General features: G+C 37.8%; 1 protein-coding gene across 1 annotated transcript; it reads left to right on the forward strand.

The window, feature by feature from the left end:
• The first annotated feature begins 912 nt into the window (after positions 1-912).
• dennd11 (DENN domain containing 11) lies at positions 913-24,141 on the forward strand. Its single transcript, XM_061970179.2, has 9 exons — positions 913-1,549; positions 8,607-8,706; positions 8,780-8,938; positions 14,445-14,598; positions 14,681-14,819; positions 16,679-16,810; positions 16,879-17,029; positions 21,257-21,325; positions 21,409-24,141. The coding sequence occupies exons 1-9, from the start codon at positions 1,171-1,173 to the stop codon at positions 21,602-21,604; spliced, it is 1,479 nt and encodes a 492-aa protein (XP_061826163.1). The 5' UTR covers positions 913-1,170; the 3' UTR covers positions 21,605-24,141.
• Positions 24,142-25,042: the final 901 nt, after the last annotated feature.

Here is a 25,042-nt window from a genome sequence, read left to right on the forward strand (position 1 = left end):
TCATAAACATTAAACTACTGGATAGATAAATACAAATAATTATATTTTAACAACACGAATGCATATTTAGGGGAAGGATGAATAATCATTATATTTTTAGTGCAATAAAATGATGTTAAGTAGGGCTGTGAATCTTTGGGTGTCCCACGATTCGATTCAATATCGATTCTTGGGGTCACGATTCGATTCAAAATCGATTTTTTTTTTTTTTTTCAATTCAACACGATTCCCGATTCAAAACGATTCTCTATTCATTCAATACATAGGATTTCAGCAGAATCTACCCCAGTCTGCTGACATGCCAGCAGAGTAGTAGATTTTTGTAAAAAGCTTTTATAATTGTAAAGGACAATGTTTTATCAACTGATTGCAATAATGTAAATTTGTTTTAACTATGAAATGAACCAAAAATATGACTTATTTTATCTTTGTGAAAATATTGGACACAGTGTGTCATCAAGTTTATGAGATGCGGTGCAAGTGTAAGCCACTGTGACACTATTGTTTATTTTTTTTAATTTTTTTTTATAAATGTCTAATGATAATGTAAATGAGGGATTTTTAATCACTGCTATGTTGAAGTTGTTACTAATTTTGATACTGTTGTTGATAATATTCATTTTTGTTTCACTACTTGTGGTTTGTTCTGTGTCGTGTTTGTGTCTCCTCTCAATTGCTCTGTTTATTGCAGTTCTGAGTGTTGCTGGGTCGGGTTTGGTTTTGGAATTGGATTGCATTGTTATGGTATTGCTGTGTATTGTTTTGTTGGATTGATTAATTTGAAAAAAAAAAAAAAAATTCAAATAAAAAATATATATATATCGATAAAAAAAAAAAAAAGATAATCGATTCTGAATCGCACAACGTGAGAATCGCGATTCGAATTCGAATCGATTTTTCCCCACACTCCTAATGTTTTAAGGATTATATTTAAATTGGGTCGCAATGTGAGCCAGTGCTTTGGACACGTGGGCGGAAGTGGTGACGTCACCAAAAGAGAGCAAGCGAGAGCAAGAGAAAAAGAGCAGAAGGATCTTCCGCCCATCAGTGATGTGACAAGCTTACAAATGAAGGCAAAACAACGCAGCCGGCCATGACGCACTTTTAGCCTCCTCTATACTTGCCGGCGTCGAATTCTTGTTTCCCTTTCCTATTCCGTCTGCGAGCGCCATGGTGGAGCAGTCGGACAAAGCCCCGCTTCTGGACTGGGAGGAGATCCCACCGTCCGACGCCAACCGGGCGGCTCCGTCGCCACCTGCTCCGCCGCGGAAGAAGCAGGACCTTCCTGCGGTAAAGAAAAGTTCCTTACCAGTCAGCCTCATCGTGACGGATATCGGTAGGAGGGACGGCATTTCCTCCGCCACCACCACCACTACCGTCACCTGCAGCCCAACAGCTGTTGTTGGCGGCCGGGAGAGGAGCACGCCAGGCCGGGCACATATGCGGGGTCACCCGGCACCTCCCTTCCCGGATCTGACGGTGACAGATCAGTGGGAGGAAAAAGACCAGATCGTGGCCGTGTTTGTGGTCACATTTAATTCACGATCAGGTGAGAAACTCTTTGAATTGTGAACGATATGCACACATGCAAAACAATTCAGATGTAAAAGTATATTTGTGGTGGCCATGGACACTGTTTGCGGTCTATTCTATCATCTAGGGGTGTGGGAAAAAATCGATTCGAATTCGAATCGCGATTCTCACGTTGTGCGATACAGAATCGATTCTCATTTTTTTTTAAATCTATTTTTTTTATTTTAATTTTTTTTTATTTTAATTTAAAACATTTTTTTTTATAATTAATCAATCCAACAAAACAATACACAGCAATACCATAACAATGCAATCCAATTCCAAAACCAAACCCGACCCAGCAACACTCAGAACTGCAATAAACAGAGCAATTGAGAGGAGACACAAACACGACACAGAACAAACCAAAAGTAGTGAAACAAAAATGAATATTATCAACAACAGTATCAATATTAGTTACAATTTCAACATAGCAGTGATTAAAAATCCCTCATTGACATTATCATTAGACATTTATAAAAATAAGAACAAATGAACATTAGAGACACAGTGGCTTACACTTGCATCGCATCTCATAAGCTTGACAACACACTGTGTCCAATATTTTCACAAAGATAAAATAAGTCATATTTTTGGTTCATTTCATAGTTAAAACAAATTTACATTATTGCAATGAGTTGATAAAACATTGTCCTTTACAATTATAAAAGCTTTTTACAAAAATCTACTACTCTGCTTGCATGTCAGCAGACTGGGGTAGATCCTGCTGAAATCCTATGTATTGAATGAATAGAGAATCGTTTTGAATTGGGAAAAAATGGTATTTCAATCAAGAATCGTGTTGAATTGAAAAAGAAAAAAAAAATCGATTTTGAATCGAATCGTGACCCCAAGAATCGATATTGAATCGAATCGTGGTACACCCAAAGATTCACAGCCCTACTATCATCCATCCAACCATTTCCTATGTCCATATTAGGATTACAGCCTGGTAACCAGACACATACAGCGACCAACTAAGAGTGTTTTAAGATAAGTGCTAATTATTATGCTTTGGGTCGCAAGCCAAAATTTTAGTTATAAGCATCCCCACCGTTGGCGTAGCAAATATCACAGTGAAGCCTGTAAGATCTGAACAAAACATCTGCTCTTACTCGCTAGTGTGAGCTTATAGCTAGAGATTGGTATGACTTTGTTTTCCAACCGTTGGAAGGAAGAAAGTGAGTGGGATATTCATTGAATTAAAACCATATATCGTCAAAAACATGACCAATCATGTCGCCAACTTGGTGAAGCAGTTCGAACGTATAACTGCTACTCTGCACCATACTGAAGCAGAATGAGTTTAAGACCAGCCAAGAATGTAAAATTATATCTTAACTACAAGACATTTTTCAATAAAACTATGGAAAAGCTGCTAATGGTGTGTTTGATGGAGAAGCAGCTGAAACGAGATTCAGTCTCCAATGTAAATACTGTACATCAGTGTTTTTCAACCTTTTCTGAGCGAAGGTACATTTTTTTCATTGGAAAAAATCCCGAAGCACACAACCAGCAGAAATCATTGAAAAATGAAACTCGGTAGCCGATATTGACAAAAAAAAAGTTGTTCTCGCAATTTTTGGATATGAATTCAAACCATAACCAACCATGCATCACTATAGCTCTTGTCTCAAAGTAGGTGTGCTGTCACAACCTGTCACATCACGCCGTGACTTATTTGGAGTTTTTTAGTGTTTTCCTGTGTGTAGTGTTTTAGTTCTTGTCTTGCGCTCCTATTTTGGTGGCTTTTCCTCTTTTGTTGGTATTTTCCTGTAGCAGTTTCATGTCTTCCTTGGACGCTATTCCCCGCACCTGCTTTGTTTTAGCAATCAAGACTATCTAAGTTGTGCGGACACTATCCTTCTTTGTGGGGACATTATTGATTGTCATGTCATGTACAGATGTACTTTGTGGACGCCGTCTGCTCCACACGCTGTAAGTCTTTGCTGTCGTCCAGCATTCTGTTTTTGTTTACTTTGCAGCACAGCTCAGTTTTAGTTTCGTTTTACATAGCCATCCTTAAGCTTCAATGCCTTTTCTTAGCGGCACTCGCCTTTTAATTGTTTTTGGTTTAAGTGTTAGATACCTTTTTACCTACACACTGCCTCCCGCATATTGTGATCACGACAAACCATGTTCCCGACATCTACAAAGCAATTAGCTACCTGCTGCCACCTACTGATATGGAAGAGTATTACATGGTTACGCTGCCACGCTCTTATAATTACTGGTTTGCAAAAAATATTTTCAACCCAATTAGGTGAAATTCCATATTCTCCCATGGCACACCAGACTGTATCTCACGAGTTGTACAATACAACATATTATAATGTTTTTATACAATATTCTTATTTAAAAGTTTCTTATCTTAGAAGTTACATTTGACGTGTAAATATGTAAGATTATAGCCAATGGCTAATTTCCATCTCTCGTCTTTTGGCAAGATGATGCAAAAAAAATAAAAATAAAACATAGATATTGGAAACAGTACACAGATGAACAATATTAAAAGGTAAAATTCCACAATTGAAGTGCCAAAGGTGCTGTTGTAGACACTCGCTGCCACACATTTACCTTGTACATTGCATAAATACATAAAACAATTTATAAGATACATATTGCATAATATACACTTCAACACTTTCGTTTTATAGCGGCAGTAACTATGATTACAATTTTGACTCCCAGGCAGCCATTTTTTAAGGCCTTACTAAATTATATAAATTGACTTCCATTCATTTCAATGGAGGACCTTGATTTGAGTTTATAGATCTGTCACAGAACCAGTGGATCTCTTAAGTTGAAGTACTTTAGTCTCACTGTTTCCCAACTCTTATTGAGCCAAGGCACATATTTGACTTGAGGAAAAGCTCACAGCACACCATCAAGCATGCATGTATGCATTGTATGAATGGCAACAGGTGGATACACAGGTTAATTATGTACCTTCTGCCATCGAGTCAAAGAGCATTTATTTGTTCTGCCCGGCACTATAAGTCACTGGCATACTGTAGACCAGTGGTGTCAAACTCAAAAGTCCGGGGCCCAGACCTGGCCCGCCACTTCATTTTACATGGCCTGTAAAAGCCTAGAAATAATATGCGTTAATAAAGTACTTTATCTTTTCTTAGTAAATATATTTGGTATTTCCAGTTTGACAAAACATGCATCTACTTTATGCAGTTCAGAATCAGAATAGTTCTTATTGCCATTGTTTGAGAACGGGTTCACAAACTAGGAATTTTTCTTGGTGCAATAGTGCAACATAAAACACATATAACACATATTTGGTAATAAAAAGAGCTGTAAGAGTTGCGTATCTTTCAAACTTTAATGTAATTAGATCATCATCCATTTTTGTTCAAATAAGAATAAATACTTAAATATCTGCTTGGCTTATGATTTCAAAGCAAGTTATCCATCCAAGTGTAGACTGTAAAAATGACAATAGAAGTTTACTGTTAAAAACAGTGGTGCCAGTTTTTAATTTACAGAAAATACACAAACAATAACCGTAGATTTTACGGTAAAAAAAAAACAGTCAGCTTAGTTGACAGAATATTAGTGTTGTATTGTTTTTTCTTTTGTAATATGCTGTAATAAAACACATTTTATGATAAATTCCTCCCTTTTTTAATTGTCTTTTTAACGGTAACATTCTTGCGATTGAATTGCCATTGTTTTACCGTAAAATCTACAGATTTTTTATATCTGGTAATGAAAAATTGTGTCTTAATATCATGAGGCAAATCTTCATACATTAATATGTAAATATTATTCACCATGACATGCAGCCCTCTGAGGGCAGACATAACTGCTACTGTATGTGGCCTCAATAAAAATGAGGTTGACACCACTGAATTGTAGATGATGGCACCTTGCTCAAGGGCAAGCGTTTCTGTGGCCCTAAACAAGGTTTTGTTTGTAGCCCAATTTCATTCTTTAGTATTATCATCACGCTTTGAAGTTTGCGACTTTTAAAGGTGACTGTGGGTGTTATTAGGAAGGCTTTCCTAATGTTACTTATTTAGAAAGTCATAAACAGTTTCTTTTATGCTCTAGCTATGAAAATATTCAATTCATTATAAATCATTCCTACTTCACGGAAATTCATTTATGGCTAGGCCTGTAACCAATTGACAGCAATAAATAAGGGTTTACTGTGTTACACTTGGCGACCAGATGTAGATTTGACTGTAGGAGTGTGTGCCTAAAAGGCACAGCAAACAAAAACGCAGTTCAAGTACATAAGAAAACATTTATTATTGACATTAAGTTAATGTAAATATGTATATTTACTATAAATGATCACATATGAACAATAAACAAACGGACTACATTGACACCTGCAATTCTGTTCAGTTCAATATGTTCAATAGTCAGGTGTTTATATTTTAGATAATATCCAAAGCTTATATGAAAAGGTAAAACAATAGATTGAAAGGTCCAAAAGGGAAATAAAGTTCTAATTATCTCCTACTGCAGTGAAACCAATTTAAAACTGTTATGCTGCTTCAGAATTAATTGAAAAAGTAAACAAAACACAATAAATGGGCAAAAACTATGAAGAATCTTTTTTTTGTTTTGTTAAATATGTCCTGCTCAGCCACTCAGGCAAACCATATTGTTCGTGTAGATGCCCATACCTGCTGTACAGATTTGATTTACAAAAGAGAAGTGTGGATATTTCTCTTGTTTCCCTATTGGTATTAGACTTTATTAAATGTTTAATAGAAAGAATAAATAAAAGAAGACAATGGGCGACAAGACAGAGAGAGACAAAAACAACAGAACGGCATCAGCAAATAATATATACTGTATTTTCCGGACTGTAAGGCGCACTTGAAATCCTTTTTTTTCTCAAAACTCAACAGTGCGCCTTATAACCCGGTGCACCTAATGTAAGGAATAAGTTTGGTTGAGCTTACCCACCTCAAAGCAATTTTATTTGGCACATGTGTAATGATAAGTGTGACCAATAGATGGCAGTCAAACATAAGAGATAAGTGTCGGCTGCACCGTTTGATGTGCTTCGACATACGAGTATTATTATGGTGTGTGTATAAGGTATTATCTGGCATTTTGTTTTCGCAATATTATGCAAAAGCATTTTTTCTTACCTTCTGGTAAATGCTGATCTGTATTTGGGATCTGCATAAATCCTGAAAAATTGAGCGCGTCCGCCTTTGTAGTCCGTGCCGACAACTTAGTCGATAAGCATCTTCTTTTTCTCTATCTTCTTGTTATGGGACATTCATCCTCCGCTGTTGCCATTTTTAATATAAAGTAGCGTAAAGTTCTTACTTATATCTGTCAGTAAACTCGCCACGAAAGCGCTAAAACATACCGGTGTAGTGAGTTTACATTATTCACCCAAGGAACTTTAGTTATTAGAGAGTTCCGGTCGGATTATTTTTCACGGGACACATTTCCGGCCTTGTTGTTTCCGGATGAGGAGATGCTGCTCCGTTATTGATTTAAGTAAAGTCTGAATGTCATTAAAACAGTTAGCTCCATTTTTTGACACTTCTTCCACTCCCGTCCTTGCACGCTACACCGCAACAACAAAGATCACGGGGAGAAGACGCCGCCGAAGGTGAGCCACATAAATAAAAAGGCGCATCCCAAAGCAACTGTCAGAAAGCGACTTGAAGATGATCTGTAAAACAATCTATGCAACATTTTGACCAAAGAACCACCATTACATGTTATGTAGACCACAAAGAAGTGTTTTCAATTTAGAAAAAAAGAATAAATAATATTACCTATAATCTGGTGCGCCTTATATATGAAAAAGATCAAACATAGACCTGTTCATCGGCAGTACGCCTTATAATCCGGTGCGACCTATGGCCAGGAAAATATACAAATATGATACCAAAAATAATAAAAAGAACCAGTTATTAAAGTAGATAATAACACAGAAATGACACTAACATTATTACACTATAAATGATGCAGTACAAATGCCAAAATAAATAACAATATTGATAATAAATGATAAAAATGACCTACCGTATTTTTCGGACTATAAGTCGCAGTTTTTTCATAGTTTGGCCGGGGGTACGACTTATACTGAGGAGCGACTTATGTGTGAAATTATTAACACATTACCGTAAAATATCAAATAATATTAATTAGTTCTTTTACGTAAGAGACTAGACGTATAAGATTTCATGGGATTTAGCGATTAGGAGTGACAGATTGTTTGGTAAACGTATAGCATGTTCTATATGTTATAGTTATTTGAATGACTCTTACCATAATATGTTACGTTAACATACCAGGCACGTTCTCAGTTGGTTATTTATGTGTCATATAACGTGCACTTATTCAGCCTGTTGTTCACTATTCTTTATTTATTTTAAATTGCCTTTCAAATGTCTATTCTTGGTGTTAGGTTTTATCAAATAAATTTCCCCCAAAAATGCGACTTATACTCCAGTGCGACTAATATATATTTTTCCCTTCTTTATTATGCATTTTCGGCCGGTGCGACTTATATAATCCGGAGCGACTTATACTCCGAAAAATGCGGTAATTATTAACATAACAGTCGTTTCAAATGCAACAAGACATTAATGTAATGAATAGTTGAATGCGGCCGCTGTGCTGCTAAATCGAACTAAAACAATAACAAAGAACATGTTGACTCACCACTGAAAAAAAGACACAAAGTATAATTTCATGCATGAAGTCATTCTGTTCATCAAAGGAGAACAAACCACGGTGATGATAAGCTACTGAAGTGACCGGCAGTCGCCATAATCATTTCGCCCCCCGCCCCCAAGGAGTTCATGCCATTTGTTGTATAGTTGATCCATCACCTCAGTGTTGTAGTTGATGTTACAAAGCTTCACATGGAGTATTTTGATAGATGAGTCATTGCTTCCCCTCTGGGCCTGCCTTTTACTGCTACTACTACCGGAACAGAGGAAGTAGTCCGAATGAAAGTGGTGGATATGACGGCATGAGTAAATTTCCCATTGTGTGTATGTGTGTGTGTGTGTGTGTGTGTTTTTGTATGGCAGGAAACATGGTGGAGTGGTGCCTGCCTCATGACATCAACCTGGATGGAGTAGAATTTAAGGCAATGGCCAGCGGCTCCCATAGGATCACTAACGACTTCATGTATGTCCCCTCACCCTCGCCCGCCTTGTTAAGTTGTGTTTCCGACGCTGATCCTTGTTTGACCTCCTGCTAGATATTTCCGCAAAGGCTGCTACTTCGGGCTGGCCTGCTTCGCTAACATGCCTGTGGACAACGAGCTGGAGCGTGGAGCCCGGATGAAGTCTGTGGGGATTCTGTCTCCTTCCTACACGCTGCTGTATCGCTACATGCACTTCCTGGAGAACCAAGTTAGGTATGTCAGTGACCTCGTTTACCCTCTCAATACATCCGTGTCCTTTTCTTCCCGCTATTGTTCAAAACAGGCTCATCTCTTAAACATAAGTTAGGTTAAGTCGATGACATGCACTTTTTGCATGGAAGCTGGATTTTTTGCTTCACTGCGCACACAAAACATTCAAATCTAATCAAATATGTATAAACACATGACTCAGTCACTGTTGCGATTACAGGCTTGTTGTTTTTTTTCTATATATTATTCAGTCCCTGCAGGATTTTGTGATTTCGCTAAGCCTGTACTGAGAACAAATTTTGCTTGACAACATATTGACCTACAAATTATTGCTGATTAAGGATATTATTGTCGACATTATTTTGAGACCAAATTACCGCTAATGAAATAATTTTCCAGTGAAATATACTTGTATTTCTTGTATATTTTAACATTGTTTTTGGAATGAGACAAATAATAGAACAAAAATATACTTTGTCTGATAGCTAAAATGTTCACTTGATTAAACAACGCAACCAAAAACATTAAAACAGGCTTTGTTTCTGTTAAAGGGGAACATTATCACCAGACCTATGTAAGCGTCAATATATACCTTGATGTTGCAGAAAAAAGACCATATATTTTTTTAACCGATTTCCGAACTCTAAATGGGTGAATTTTGGCGAATTAAACGCCTTTCTATTATTTGCTCTCGGAGCGATGACGTCACGTTGTGACGTCACATCGGGAAGCAATCCGCCATTTTCTCAAACACATTACACACACCGAGTCAAATCAGCTCTGTTATTTTCCGTTTTTTCGACTGTTTTCCGTACCTTGGAGACATCATGCCTCGTCGGTGTGTTGTCGGAGGGTGTAACAACACGAACAGGGACGGATTCAAGTTGCACCAGTGGCCCAAAGATGCGAAAGTGGCAAGAAATTGGATGTTTGTTCCGCACACTTTACCGACGAAAGCTATGCTACGACAGAGATGGCAAGAATGTGTGGATATCCTGCGACACTCAAAGCAGATGCTGACATCAACTCCAAAACTGGACAGATCAGCTTTCAGTAAAAGAGAGCGGAGGAGGGTATGTCTACAGAATATATTAATTGATGAAAACAGGGCTGTCTGCACTCTCAAAGTGCATGTTGTTGCCAAATGTATTTCATATGCTGTAAACCTAGTTCATAGTTGTTAGTTTCCTTTAATGCCAAACAAACACATACCAATCGTTGGTTAGAAGGCGATCGCCGAATTCGTCCTCGCTTTCTCCCGTGTCGCTGGCTGTCGTGTCGTTTTCGTCGGTTTCGCTTGCATACGGTTCAAACCGATGTGGCTCAATAGCTTCAGTTTCTTCTTCAATTTCGTTTTCGCTACCTGCCTCCACACTGCAACCATCCGTTTCAATACATGCGTAATCTGTTGAATCGCTTAAGCCGCTGAAATCCGAGTCTGAATCCGAGCTAATGTTGCTATACCTTGCTGTTCTATCCGCCATGTTTGTTTGTATTGGCATCACTGTGTAACGTCACAGGAAAATGGACGGGTGTATATAACGATGGTTAAAATCAGGCACTTTGAAGCTTTGTTTAGGGATATTGCGTGATGGGTAAAATTTTGAAAAAAACTTCGAAAATAAAATAAGCCACTGGGAACTGATTTTTAATGGTTTTAACCCTTCTGAAATTGTGATAATGTTCCCCTTTAAGGAGGGTGTGGTGGACCCTCAAATATACACAACTAAAACAATAAATAATATGGCTAAATAAATGTATTGTAACCAACATTATCACGGTTATCATTATTATGGTGGTATTGTTGAATCTGCCTAAAATGTACTTGCAGCCACAATAAAATCTTTTAACCACGTTGTATTTTCTTTTTTTTTAATAAATAAAAAAATAGACACACAATATACTTTATTAACAGAGGAAACATTAGATATTGTTCTGGCTTCATTAGAGCTACACTGTTTTTATTTGTGTACTTAAATATGTTTATCTTCCATTTTAAATTCTAAACGTTTTCGAATGTGTTTTTAATAAACACACTTCAGGTTTATGTGATGTCACCCGAGTTCCCTTCCTGTTAGACACTGCCGTTTGTTTCAACTGTTTCACTTTGTGTAAAGACAGCACAGCCTGTATGTGCAATGTGAATGTTCTATCTTAGTGGTTTAAACAGTAATGTGTTTTAACAAGTTTAGATTGGGGTATGACATTTCTTATTTGGGAAAGACGTTAATGTTTCTTTTTTTCATGTTAGCATTTAAGCTTGCTAACAAGGTAAGGTTTGTCAATCCATAATTTTATCAATGTGTGGTTATCAATTACGGTTTTTTGATCATTTTAATTTACTATGGTAATACTAACCGTCGGGAGTTTTACAGCGGTTATCATTACTACCGTATGAGGTATTTTCATTTATCTTTCAGTTAAAAGACTTATGGCATATCAGCCCAGGTCTAGATGTCGCAATCACGCCAATTCACGCAAATTATGCGTGGCCTCGCAACTTTGTCCAAAGACGGCAACTTCCCTTAACATTTCAGCCAATCAACAGGGGGCAACCAGGTATACTTGACAGGTCTACCTGGTTGGCCACGCCTATAAGAACAGCTGATAGGCAACAAGTCACAGTGGTCAGGTGACCAAAAATGTGAAAAGTATATGAATAAGAAGACATAATTAACCTTTTTGAGCAGTTTGTCTTCTTACTGAATCTGTATTTGTTGTTTCATTTTGACACGCATATGTACAAGCCAAAAGTTTGGACACACTTTCCCTCATTCAATGCGTTTTCTTTATTTTCGTAACTATTTACATTGTAGATTGTCACTGAAGGCATCAAAACCATGAATGAACACATGTGGAGTTATGTACTTAACAACAAAAGGTGAAATAACTGAAAACATGTATTTTATTCTAGTTTCTTCAAAATAGCCACCTTTTGCTCTGATTACTGCTTTGCACACTCTTGGCATTCTCTCGATGAACTTCAAGCACAGCTGTGATGTGAAAACCCTTTCAGGTGACTACCTCTTGAAGCTCATCAAGAGAATGCCAAGAGGGTTCAAAAGGTGTGAAGGTGTGTCCAAACTTTTGGCCTGCACTGCACATGTACAGTAGTACTGCATGCTATTGCATATCTTTTAAAGTTTGATGTTATTTAAACTAATAATGCCACACATATTATACTATCATACATTTGTAACATTTTTTTTTGTTAAAATAATTAAAAAATATATATATATATGTAGATATATATATATATATATGTATATATATTTCTTTTTTTTCTTTTTTTATTATTATTTTATATATATATATATATATATATATATATATATATATATATATATATATATATATATATATATATATATATATATATATACAGTGGGGCAAAAAAGTATTTAGTCAGCCACCAATTGTGCAAGTTCTCCCACTTAAAATGATGTGATCGTAATTTTCATCATAGGTACACTTCAACTGTGAGAGACAGAATGTGAAAAAAAAATCCAGGAATTCACATTGTAGGATTTTTAAAGAATTTATTTGTAAATTATGGTGGAAAATAAGTATTTGGTCAATAACAAAAATTCAACTCAATACTTTGTTATTGCCAACAAAGGTTATATTACAGAGGTCAAACGATTACTATAGGTCTTTACCAGGTTTGCACACACAGTAGCTGGTATTTTGGCCCATTCCTCCATGCAGATCTTCTCGAGAGCAGTGATGTTTTGGGGCTGTCGCCGAGCAACACGGACTTTCAACTCCCTCCACAGATTTTCTATGGGGTTGAGGTCTGGAGACTGGCTAGGCTACTCCAGGACTTTCAAATACTTCTTACGGAGCCACTCCTTCGTTGCCCGGGCGGTGTGTTTGGGATCATTGTCATGCTGGAAGACCCAGCCACGTTTCATCTTCAAAGCTCTCACTGATGGAAGGAGGTTTTGGCTCAAAATCTCACGATACATGGCCCCATTCATTCTTTCCTTAACACGGATCAGTCGGCCTGTCCCCTTAGCAGAAAAACAGCCCCAAAGCATGATGTTTCCACCCCCATGCTTCACAGTAGGTATGGTGTTCTTGGGATGCAACTCAGTATTCTTCTTCCTCCAAACACGACGAGTTGAGTTTATACCAAAAAGTTCTATTTTGGTTTCATCTGACCACATGACATTCTCCCAATCCTCTGCTGTATCATCCATGTGCTCTCTGGCAAACTTCAGACGGGCCTGGACATGCACTGGCTTAAGCAGGGGGACACGTCTGGCACTGCAGGATTTGATTCCCTGTCGGCGTAGTGTGTTACTGATGGTAACCTTTGTTACTTTGGTCCCAGCTCTCTGCAGGTCATTCACCAGGTCCCCCCGTGTGGTTCTGGGATTTTTGCTCACCGTTCTCATGATCATTTTGAACCCACGGGATGAGATCTTGCGTGGAGCCCCAGATCGAGGGAGATTATCAGTGGTCTTGTATGTCTTCCATTTTCTGATCATTGCTCCCACAGTTGATTTTTTCACACCAAGCTGCTTGCCTATTGTAGATTCACTCTTCACAGTCTGGTAGAGGTCTACAATTCTTTTCCTAGTGTCCTTTGACAGCTCTTTGGTCTTGGCCATAGTGGAGTTTGGAGTCTGACTGTTTGAGGCTGTGGACAGGTGTCTTTTATACAGATAACAAGTTCAAACAGGTGCCATTAATACAGGTAACAAGTGGAGGACAGAAGAGCTTCTTAAAGAAGAAGTTACAGGTCTGTGAGAGCCAGAGATCTTCCTTGTTTGAAGTGACCAAATACTTATTTTCCACCATGATTTACAAATAAATTCTTTAAAATTCCTACAATGTGAATTCCTGGATTTTTTTTTCACATTCTGTCTCTCACAGTTAAAGTGTACATATGACGAAAATTACAGACCTCTGTCATCATTTTAAGTGGGAGAACTTGTACAATCGGTGGCTGACTAAATACTTTTTTGCCCCACTGTATATATATATATATATATATATATATATATATATATATATATATATATCTGCTTGATTTATTATTTCCAAGCAAGTTATCCATCAAATTGTTCACTGTAAAAATAACAATAGTTTGTGGTATATTAGTGGCAACTGAGCTGCTAGTTTTTACTGTAAAATGTACTGTGTTTTTTACAGCACATTACTGTAAATAACAAAATGGTGGTACAATTTACAGTAACACACTGCAAAAACAACAACTGTAGATTTTACGGTGAAAAACTGGCAGTACAGTTGCCAGAATTTTAGCCTAAAAAGAGTGTATTTACCGTACTTTTTTTTTTTACCATAAAACCACAAATGTTTTTACAGTGTACATTATAAAATGCACTAATCAAATGCATGAGTAATTGTGTCATAATATCATGAGGCAAATCCTTATACATTTATATTGATATTTTATTCATAGTTACAAACGGCCCTCTGAGGGCAGCCATACTGCAACGTTGTCCTCAATGAAAACAAGTTTGACACCCCTGCTTTATAGACTCCAGTTGAAGAATCCGGGTCATTATTCTCCACTGGAGGCATTTTATGAGGACAAGAAAGCCATTCTCCCACTGACAGGAAACAGCTTGGTCAACGAATGCCATACTTTGAGTGTGACTACCATCAACCGTTGTATGCACCCGGAAATGAAGGTCATTATGAACTAAATTACACTCTGTGTATTGTTTAGTATGTCCCAAAACGAATATATGTTGTTTGTTACGCTCGCTGCAGATCACTCATCCAGCTGGCTGCATGTCCCAATTCGTCCAATTTTTCGGAGAGCACATTATGGTGCTGTGGAAGTTCGCGCTGCTGAGGAAGCGCCTTCTCATCTTCTCCCCGCCGCCTGTAGGCGTGGTCTGCTATCGAGGTGAGAGACTTCTTTGGGTTTTGTACTGCTCTGAATCTATCGGATGATGTACTTACTGTAACAAGAGTGTGACCTCATTGCTCATGAATACACGTTCAGATAGGGTGTGCTGAATGGTGATAAATAATAGAGTAATGTTCCACTGACTGGAAAAATTAGCCAGTCAATGCCTTCAAGGATGAATTGAGATGAAGTTTATTTTAGAACCTCTTTACACTTTATTTTGTGATATTTTTTTATCATACTGAAAAATCAACGGATGTGGAGACCATTTGAAAGAAGTTAAAAGACAATGTTTCACATTCATTCCTTTTTGTGGCGGCTTACCGCTAGGAATTGGCCATGTGGCCTAAAATGTATATACCGTATTTTTCGGAGTATAAGTCGCTCCGGCCGAAAATGAATAATAAAGAAGGAAAAAAACATACATAAGTCGCACTGGAGTATAAGTCGCATTTTTTGGGGACATTTATTTGATAAAACCCAACACCAAGAATAGACATTTGAAAGGCAATTTAAAATAAATAAAGAATAGTGAACAACAGGCTGAATAAGTGTTCGTTATATGAGGCATAAATATCCAACTGAGAACGTGCCTGGTATGTTAACGTAACATATTATGGTAAGAGTCATTCAAATAACTATAACATATAGAACATGCTATACGTTTACCAAACAATCTGTCTCTCCTAATCGATAAATCCGATGAAATCTTATACGTCTAGTCTCTTACGTGAATGAGCTAAATAATATTATTTGATATTTTACGGTAATGTGTTAATAATTTCACACATAAGTCGCTCCTGAGTATAAGTCGCACCCCCGGCCAAACTATGAAAAAAAACTGCGACTTATAGTCCGAAAAATACGGTATTTATTATATATTGCAGCTTCCTGTGATAACGATGTATATCACAATATATTATTTGTTCTGTAAAGATAATACATATATTTTAAAACTAATTTGCCTGCTGATGTATGTGGTAACATATTACATAATTTTTGGTTGTAATCAGTTCTCAAATTTATTATAAATCTACTTGATAATTTACTGTTAATATCCGGTTACTTTATGTTGTAAAATGGTTCTATCTACACCTCTGTTAAAATGTACTAAGTACTTAGTCTTCTGTTTAGATACTTTACATTAGTTTTGGGTGATAAAGCCAATTTGGGTATCGATCTCATACCAAGTAGTTCCAATTTTCAGGATCATTGAATGATTCAAATTTTGATCACAATTATAGCAAAACAAATGATGGCAATGTAACAAAATCTACAGCGTCTACAAAAATGACATGCTCTTGCCTCATGGCCAATTATGCAAATTAGACGATGGTGTCACCTTCCCCCCCTTTTCCCACCACACCTAATCAATTACAATATCATCAAATATCATCTTATTTGATTTCAGGAGTTAAATTTAGACTAAAAGACCAATTTAAGTTTTTTAGTAAATATTTTTTTCAATGTTTGCCAAATGTTTTTTATATCTATTTGAGGTGTTTATTAGCTTTAAGTGATTATCATCAAATTAATTGATAAATTAATAAATATATTCTTGAAATATTTCACTCTGTGTTGTGAATCTACAGAATATAATTGAACTACTGAAATAATTTTGTAATATACTGAGATGTACGTCATCAGTGTTAATAGTATCAATATTTAAGCTTTTTCCTCATCTTTTTGTCTTTTTCCCATTCTTTTAATTGTATTTTTAGCAAGTGTTATTAGAATGCTGCAGGCCGCACTTAGCTAAAACGATATACTGATTCAACAATAGTCAACATATTGTCATTGTGCAAAAAAAAGGTGTGCTATTTTTAATGTGTAATCTTCTTTTCTTGCCCCTTCAGTGTACTGCTGTTGCAGCCTGGCCAATGTGTCCTTACCTGGCATTGGCGTGTCGGTGCCAGAACTACGACCGTTCTTCTACATAAACATAGCTGACATCACTACCCTGCAAACAGAGCTGTCATATGTAGCCTGTGAGTGCAGCTTTTCTTATAATTAGCCTTTATTTCATATTTCATATTTTGCACACATACGTTCCTAGGCACCACGGAGAAGATTTTTGAGGACAAGAAGGAGCTGTACGACCTTTACGTCGATAACCAAAATGTGAAAACGCACAGGAGCCATTTGCTGCCCTTGCTGCGACCGAACGCCGGAGATAAGGAGCGGTACAGGAAGCTTAACGAGCAGAGGTACGCAACACTTTGTAATGTTAGCGTCACATACAACGTGATTGGGGATCATACAACAATTTGATCTGAAGTTGGGGCACTAAAATGATGAAAAAGAGATGAAATTGAATTATTTAAGTCTTGAAAGTAAGATGACGATGATGAAAATGAGCATGGGATTTTCGTGATCTCTTTGAGAGCAGAATTCCAGATAAGAAGCTCAAATAAGATATTTTATAAGAGGGAAAACTATATTGAGAGCTACCTTACTGCAGTTTCTTCACTACCGGTTGTGCATACAGAGTACTTAATGTGGAAACTTCCTAATGCCTTCCTTCTACTTTTACATTGTATCTCAGTCTTCTTAGAAAGAAAAAAACACAAAGTATCTGAAATCATCAAACGTGTTGATGTTGATGTTGATGCTGCTTACAAAAGTCCAATATCCCTGCGCTCACACAATGTGGAATTTTTGTGGGAAAAAAGGGCCTTTTAAAAATCCTAACTCTAATGCATGACCTCAAGAATATCACAAGATTTTTCCGAATTCATTTCATTTTTACTGAACTCAATAAGTTGTAGGGCTGCAACAACTAATCGATTAAAATCGATTATAAAAATAGTTGGCGATTAATTTAGTCATCGATTCGTTGGATCTATGCTATGCGCATGCGCAGAGGCAATTTTTTTTTTTTTTTTAAATAAACCTTTATTTATAAACTGCAACATGTACAAACAGCTGAGAAACAATAATCAAAATAAGTATGGTTCCAGTATGCTGTTTTTTTTCCAATAAAATACTGGAAAGGATAGACATGTAGTTTGTCTCTTTTATCCGATTATTAATCGATTAATCGTAGTAATAATCGACAGATTAATCGATTATCAAATCAATCGTTAGTTGCAGCCCTAATAAGTTGTATGACATATGTAACTTAAAACATTGCTTGTAGGATTAATAAGGGGTTTCATGATGGTGACAATTGGACCCTGGGATGGATTAATAACAATAAGATGAGAGCCATTTTCTATCGAATCGGTGCCAATTTTTTGTTGTCACGCTCTCAAAACAAATGTGCATTTCTGTTTAGGTTTATAAAATGTTATAAATTATATAAATTTGGCCGATGATAGAGCTTTTAATACAATCGTATCACAATAATACATGCAGATGACACATTCTAGCTGTGTCCCGCAAATTTGACAGCGACAAGCGAACAAGTACTCAACGCAATGTAGCGGCCTCGCTAAATCAGTAATTCTTGCCTTCATGGCGGCAAATAAAGTATGCTTCTTATAAATATTAAGTGTTATTGATGTTGAAGATGAAGTGCAGCTTGAATCAACAGAGTTCATCTTCACTTGACAGCTGCTGATAGCAGTCTTGTTCGCAATAAAAGGAAGCTGCATTTATTTTCTTTTTTTTTTTTACACCATTCTTAATCTTTATGTCAGACAAGCACACATTTTTCTTTATTTTATGCATTCGCTCTATTCCGCCTATAAAGCGCTCTAAAAAACCTCCATCAATGTTTTATACACATACTAAGTTTATATGTAATGTAGTAACAGGCACATTCATAATAACATGTAATATTTCCCTTTTTTGGTCATTTTAAGCATACAGCCAACGTTCCCTCTAAGGTGCGCGCCTGTGCAATTGCGCACTGCTCAAGCATCCTCTGCGCACGGCTAATCTATGCCACGCATAAAATCAAATAAAAAAATAAGCGCATAACAATTTTCGACACACGGACACAACAGAGAAAACAGTTTTCGTCATCATTGTTCAAATATTGTAACGTCTGTCGAGACGCTTTGAGGACATGAATTCCATCCATCACTTTACTGCGCAAAACTCTTTATTGTCGGCCATAAACACATCACCAAAACATTAGTAAATTAAAATGATATCTAGCAAAACTGGTCATTTTCTGCAGTACAAACCAGACCAAAACCAACTTTGTTATATCAACAGCAGCCGCTTGCTCTATCTCACTTGCGCCAACACATGCACATATGGCACTTAGCCAGTGATGCGTTTACAGCCACACAAAAAGTCGGACAACTCCAACACCACACATAAAGTGTAATACCAGGTTGTTACACTATGATTTACCAATCAAATGTGTGCTTATTCTAGTGTCATTTATTAGGAATCTTAATTTATAAATATTAATCTTGAAATGCTGTTAGTATATTAAATAAATACTAATAAAAATATATTTATTACAAACAGGAAGTTGCAAGAATGTACACATGATCCCCTGCTTACATCTCATTGTGCAACATGTGAATGTTTTAATGGGAACTAAATGCAATGTCTGAAAGGGGTACAAACTATTTCCAAAGCAGGACCTCCACCCAGACAAACAATACAAGTAGACAGTTCATGAAAAACAATAATTTTTGTTATTGTCATTGTAAGTGGGCCTAAACACTTATATTAGAAAATAACCTCATGGAAATGACTGCTGTCATTTGATTATAATAATAAGAGAATGTTGTCTGTCTATCTGTGTTGGACCTGCGATGAGGAGGGGACTTGTCCAGGGTGTACCCCCCCTTCCGCCCGAATACAGTTGAGATAGGCTTCAGCACCCCCCTTTGACCCCGAGAGGGACAAGCGGTAGAAAATGGATGGATGGATGTAGATTGAACTTGTTATTTAGTCAGGTTTGGGACAGGTGTGCTGCTGGTGTAGCCACAGTGTGCACGTCTGATGTTGCTCACATGGGCTCCACTGAATGCTCAGGGAGTTTTTGCGTTTGCTCACACACATGAAAAATTAGAGGGAACATTGCATACAGCGGCGTATTAATTTCACTGAAGCATCACAATGTTAGCTTTTTCCTTCAACAACAACTATTACTAATCATGGCATACTTCGTGAGAGCCATCAACAACTGCTTTGGAACAAATGATAATCCACGTACTTATATTTTTTAGTCTGACCATACGGAGGACAAGCTACAAGTTTTAGAAGCTGAGTGATAAGCTGATCCAGCAAGTGGCAGTATTGCTAAGTGCTAACTAAGCAAGAAATAGATTGAAAAGCCTAACGGGCTGCATGCGGCCCCCGGGCCTTAATTTGCCCAAGTCTGATGTAGACGATTATATAAATTTGGCCCACAATTGAGGTTTTAATTCTATCATATTGTGATAATACATGTTGAGAAAGCGATAATAGATTAAAAAATTACAAAAATCTGCGCCCCGGGGACACGCAGACTTTCGGAAATGCGCGTCCTTTCTGATTTCAACGCGTAAAAAGACACAAAAAGTGCGTTAACGGCAACAGTGTATCACTTCTCTAGTGAGAATGTTTTTTTTTACTTTGGTAATGGTTAAGTATAGTATAAATGTGAAAGCATTAGGAGAAGAGATGTCCGATAATGGCTTTTTTGGCGATATCCGATATTGTCCAACTCTTAAATAACGATTCCGATATCAACCGATGCCGATATATACAGCCGTGGAATTAACACATTATTATGCCTAATTTTGTTGTGATGCCCCGCTGGATGCATTAAACAATGTAACAAGGTTTTCCAAAATAAATCAACTCAAGTTATGGAAAAAAATGGCAACATGGCACTGCCATATTTATTGTTGAAGTCATGAAGTGCATTATTTTTTTTTAACATGCCTCAAAACAGCAGCTTGGAATTTGGGACATGCTCTCCCTGAGAGAGCATGAGGAGGTTGAGGTGGGCGGGGTTGGGGGAAGGGGGGTTTAGGGGGGTGTATATTGTAGCGTCCTGGAAGAGTTAGTGCTGCAAGGGGTTCTGGGTATTTGTTCTGTTGTGTTTATGTTGTGTTACGGTGCGGATGTTCTCCCGAAATGTTTGTCATTCTTGTTTGGTGTGGGTTCACAGTGTGGCGCATATTTGTAACAGTGTTAAAGTTGTTTATACGGCCACCCTCAGTGTGACCTGTATGGCTGTTGATCAAGTATGCCTTGCATTCATTTGTGTGTGTGAAAAGCCGTCGATATCATGTGATTGGGCCGTCACACAAAGGCAGTGCCTTTTAAGGTTTATTTGCGCTCTGTACTTCTCCCGACGTCCGTGTACACAGCGGCGTTTTAAAAAGTCATAAATTTTACTTTTTGAAACCGATACCGATAATTTCTGATATTACATTTCAAAGCATTTATCGGCCGATAATATCGGCAGTCCGATATTATCGGACATCTCTAATTAGGAGTAAACTCATCAGGTTTTAACAGCCAAACAATGTTTTTAGACAAATGTTGCTGTACTCCCAAGAGGTGAATGGAGACTGCACGTCCAACGAGGAGGATCTCATTATTGTGTGAGTACTTTTCCAGTTGATGATAAGCCCAAGCAGTCATGATATCGGCGGTCTCTAATATTTCATCTCTATTCCTCCTGCAGGTTCTTCATGGAACTTAATAACCGCATCTTCCAGATCCTGTCCGAAGTGGCGGGGAGCGCTGACCCCATCCTGACAGCTGAGCATGTGAGGGCCATGGGGCTGGACCCTCAGGGCGATCGCTGCTTCCTGGTGGAGCTGCTGGAGGTGTACGGCGTCGACGTCACTCTGGTCATAGACAACCTCTGCTGCCACTAGCCTTGGAAAGTTGGGATTATAACGGATCGTGGCGACTTCAAGGTTCTCCCACACATACTGTACACACTGAGACAAAAACGTTCACCTTGAGCCTTGCCTGCGTTTCCTCTCTTTTCTTTTGTTTGTCATTGGGCTACCGACGGAAAATATGGACTCCCTCTGAGACGCCGGTGCTGCTTTGGCAGTGCTGTGTGCTCCTTTAGCCGTCTTATCACTGCACTATTTTTGTTTGTGCTTCTACACTGAATGTGTGGTCGGTAATAACACAGCACGTTTGCTCTCTAACTTCATATTTATGGAGTAGGACTGAGTTTTGGACTTTTTAAAGGCTTGACCACTCTTTTTGCCTTTAAAAAAAAAAAGCAATAGAAGTCTTTGTCCATTATCAGCCGTTTTTTTTTTTTTTTGTTTACCTTCAAGCACCTTGAACATGAGATAAGTATGTGTTTTTTTGGTTGAGTTGAGGTCTGAATGAATGGGATTCTACTACACGTTATCGTGAATGCTGCAACAAGCCACTGGACTGTTTTTCATGATGCACACCCATACTAGGACACATCTTAAACTCCTTGTCACTTGTTAGGTACTACTTTTGTCGCCTTGACACTTGACTTTATATTGTACATACACGCACATTTATGGCCCTGGAAAATGTACCAACGGTTACCTCAGAGTCTACAAAAATGTTTGCTTTCAGCTATTTGAACCACTACAGTGCTACTACAAAAACAGAAAATCAATGACGTCATCAGAAAAGTACATACAGTACAGGCCAAAAGTTTGGACAAACCTTCTCATTCAATGGGATTTCTTTATTTTCATGACTATTTACATTGTAGATTGTCACTGAAGGCATCAGAACTCTGAATGAACACATGTGGAGTTATGTACTTAACAAAAAAAGGTGAAATAACTGAAAACATGTTTTATATTCTAATTTCTTCAAAATATCAATCAATCAATCAAAGTTTCAAAGGGCTGCACAAGCCACAACGACATCCAAAATAGCCACCCTTTGCTCTGATTACTGTTTTGCACACTCTTGGCATTCTCTCGATGGGCTTCAAGAGGTAGTCACCTGAAATGGTTTTCACTTCACAGGTGTCATAGTTTTGATGCCTTCAGTAACAATCTACAATGTAAATAGTCTTGAAAATAAAGAAAACGCATTGAAATGAAAAGGTGTGTCCAAACTTCTGGCCTGTACTGTAGGCGCAATCCAAATTAATTTATTGACAACATTCACACATTATAACGGGACTGTAGTTTGTCGTTCCAACTCCGCACAGGAGATGGCGTCGTAACTTTTTCATGCATTTTCTGTTCATCAAAATAGTGATGTATCAGATGTACAATGACGTATACAATAACTTTAAAATCAGTACACACGTACATAGAGCCCATGAAACAGTTTTTTTTAGTCTATGCTGTACGAAATAAAACCAACACCTGTTCGGCAATAATTTCATGTTCTGTTGGTAAATAATAAATTATGTACAGTAGGAAGGGGATTCATATGGCACCATTCATCACAGTTTACATGACACATGAAACGTAACTAATTGGTGGGCGGGTGCACTATCCACTTTAGTCACCAGATGGCAGTACAGTGTTGAATATCTTAAAATGTGTTTTATGGCAATTCCAACTTTGACCACAGTGTCAGTTGCTATGTAGAGTGGTACTTTCCATTATTTTCAGCAAAACGATGAACTCTTACGCGAGATCCACTCAGTAATGGGGCCATATGATTCCCTTCCCTACTGTATGGGGTCAAAACAGTGCCAAAATTGCATCTTTTCGCGATGTGTCTTTCTCTATGCGGGACATTTAACCCATTTGGCACTTAGGGGCAGGCATTGAATCATCCTTTCTGATTGGTCACTTTAAACGCCTTAATTCAAACTAATTTTCAGCGTAAATTGTGTCCTTTTTAAAGAAGAGTAGTTCAGACAAAATTAGCCATTCTGTCGTTCCTTATGCAGTAAAGTGCTTAAAATAAAAACAACAAAAATTACACATAAATTTAATGACATTATCGATGTGTTCTTGTCTTCCTTAGGGATTGTGAGGGTATCACTCTGTCATTATGACACCCGAGCATCGATAATGATTTACATGTTATCATATAAAGTTGGTCTATAAGCAGCGGTGTCAAACTGGTTTTCATTTCATCGCAGTAATGGCTACCTTCAGAGGCTCGTTTTTTGTTTTTTTTTAATTATGCATGCGAGCAATAACTTGTGATTAATCAAAATTCAAATTGATCTGATTTAAAAATATATATATATATATATCATTTGACAGCATTGATATAAATGTGTACCAGTAATCACCTCATATTATTACCCTATTGCCTATGCACTCGATTATTAGATTTTTTCATGTACAAACTGTTATCTTTACTGACATATTTTTGTAATACACTATATAATAATGCAATGGCATGATTAGATGATAACGTTTAGACGATACGCATTTTTTCTTGTCAAAATCGAACTAATTATTTGCATTTAGTAAAAAAAAAAAAAAAAAAAGAAGTATTTTCCCCAGGCTTTTGCGGGCCACATACAATGATGTGGCGAGCCAGACCTGGCCCCCGGGCCTTGAGTTTGACACCTGTGATTTAAAGCAACAATTATCTTGGGACGATACGTATGTCCAGAAAAATATTGTGCCAGTCATAATAAACTATCTTTAATGACATCAAGTTATTGTTAATGATCACCATTGTTGACATTTTCACAAAACATCATAACAAATAACGTCATAATTGAATAGGCTGTAGTGCAGGGGTCCCCAAACCAGATCCGGCCTGCCAGCATCCAAACTGCGGCCCGCAGGAAGTCCCCAAGATTAAAAAAAAAAAAAAAAAAAAAAAAATGTTTTATTTGTTTTTGTTTTTTTTAATTATTATTTTTTTAAGTGTAGTGAGGGAAGAGTGGATCGGTGCGGCGTCTTCAGTAATGCGGACGCTGTATCGATCCGTTGTGGTGAAGAAGGAGCTGAGTCGGAAGGCAAAGCTCTCGATTTACCGGTCGATCTACGTTCCCATCCTCACCTATGGTCATGAGCTTTGGGTTATGACCGAAAGGACAAGATCACGGGTACAAGCAGCCGAAATGAGTGTCCTCCGCCGGGTGGCGGGTCTCTCCCTTAGAGATAGGGTGAGAAGCTCTGCCATCCGGGGGGAACTCAAAGTAAAGCCGCTGCTCCTCCACATTGAGAGGAGCCAGATGAGGTGGTTCGGGCATCTGGTCAGGATGCCACCCGAACGCCTCCCTAGGGAGGTGTTTAGGGCACGTTCGACCGGTAGGAGGCCACGGGGAAGACCCAGGACACGTTGGGAAGACTATGTCTCCCGGCTGGCCTCCGGATCCCCCGGGAGGAGCTGGACGAAGTGGCTGGGGAGAGGGAAGTCTGGGCTTCCCTGCTTAG

The sequence above is a fragment of the Nerophis lumbriciformis genome, linkage group LG10 (assembly GCF_033978685.3).
Source record: "Nerophis lumbriciformis linkage group LG10, RoL_Nlum_v2.1, whole genome shotgun sequence".
Lineage (NCBI taxonomy): Eukaryota > Metazoa > Chordata > Actinopteri > Syngnathiformes > Syngnathidae > Nerophis > Nerophis lumbriciformis.

Bases quoted from the DNA above. Each gene is read 5' to 3' on its own strand.
- dennd11 (XM_061970179.2), top strand. From the start codon at position 1,171: ATGGTGGAGCAGTCGGACAAAGCCCCGCTTCTGGACTGGGAGGAGATC. The intron at 8,939-14,444 runs GTATGTCAGTGA...CCTGCTTTATAG, and splicing joins TTCCTGGAGAACCAAGTTAG to ACTCCAGTTGAAGAATCCGG. The intron at 21,326-21,408 runs GTGAGTACTTTT...TTCCTCCTGCAG, and splicing joins GAGGAGGATCTCATTATTGT to GTTCTTCATGGAACTTAATA.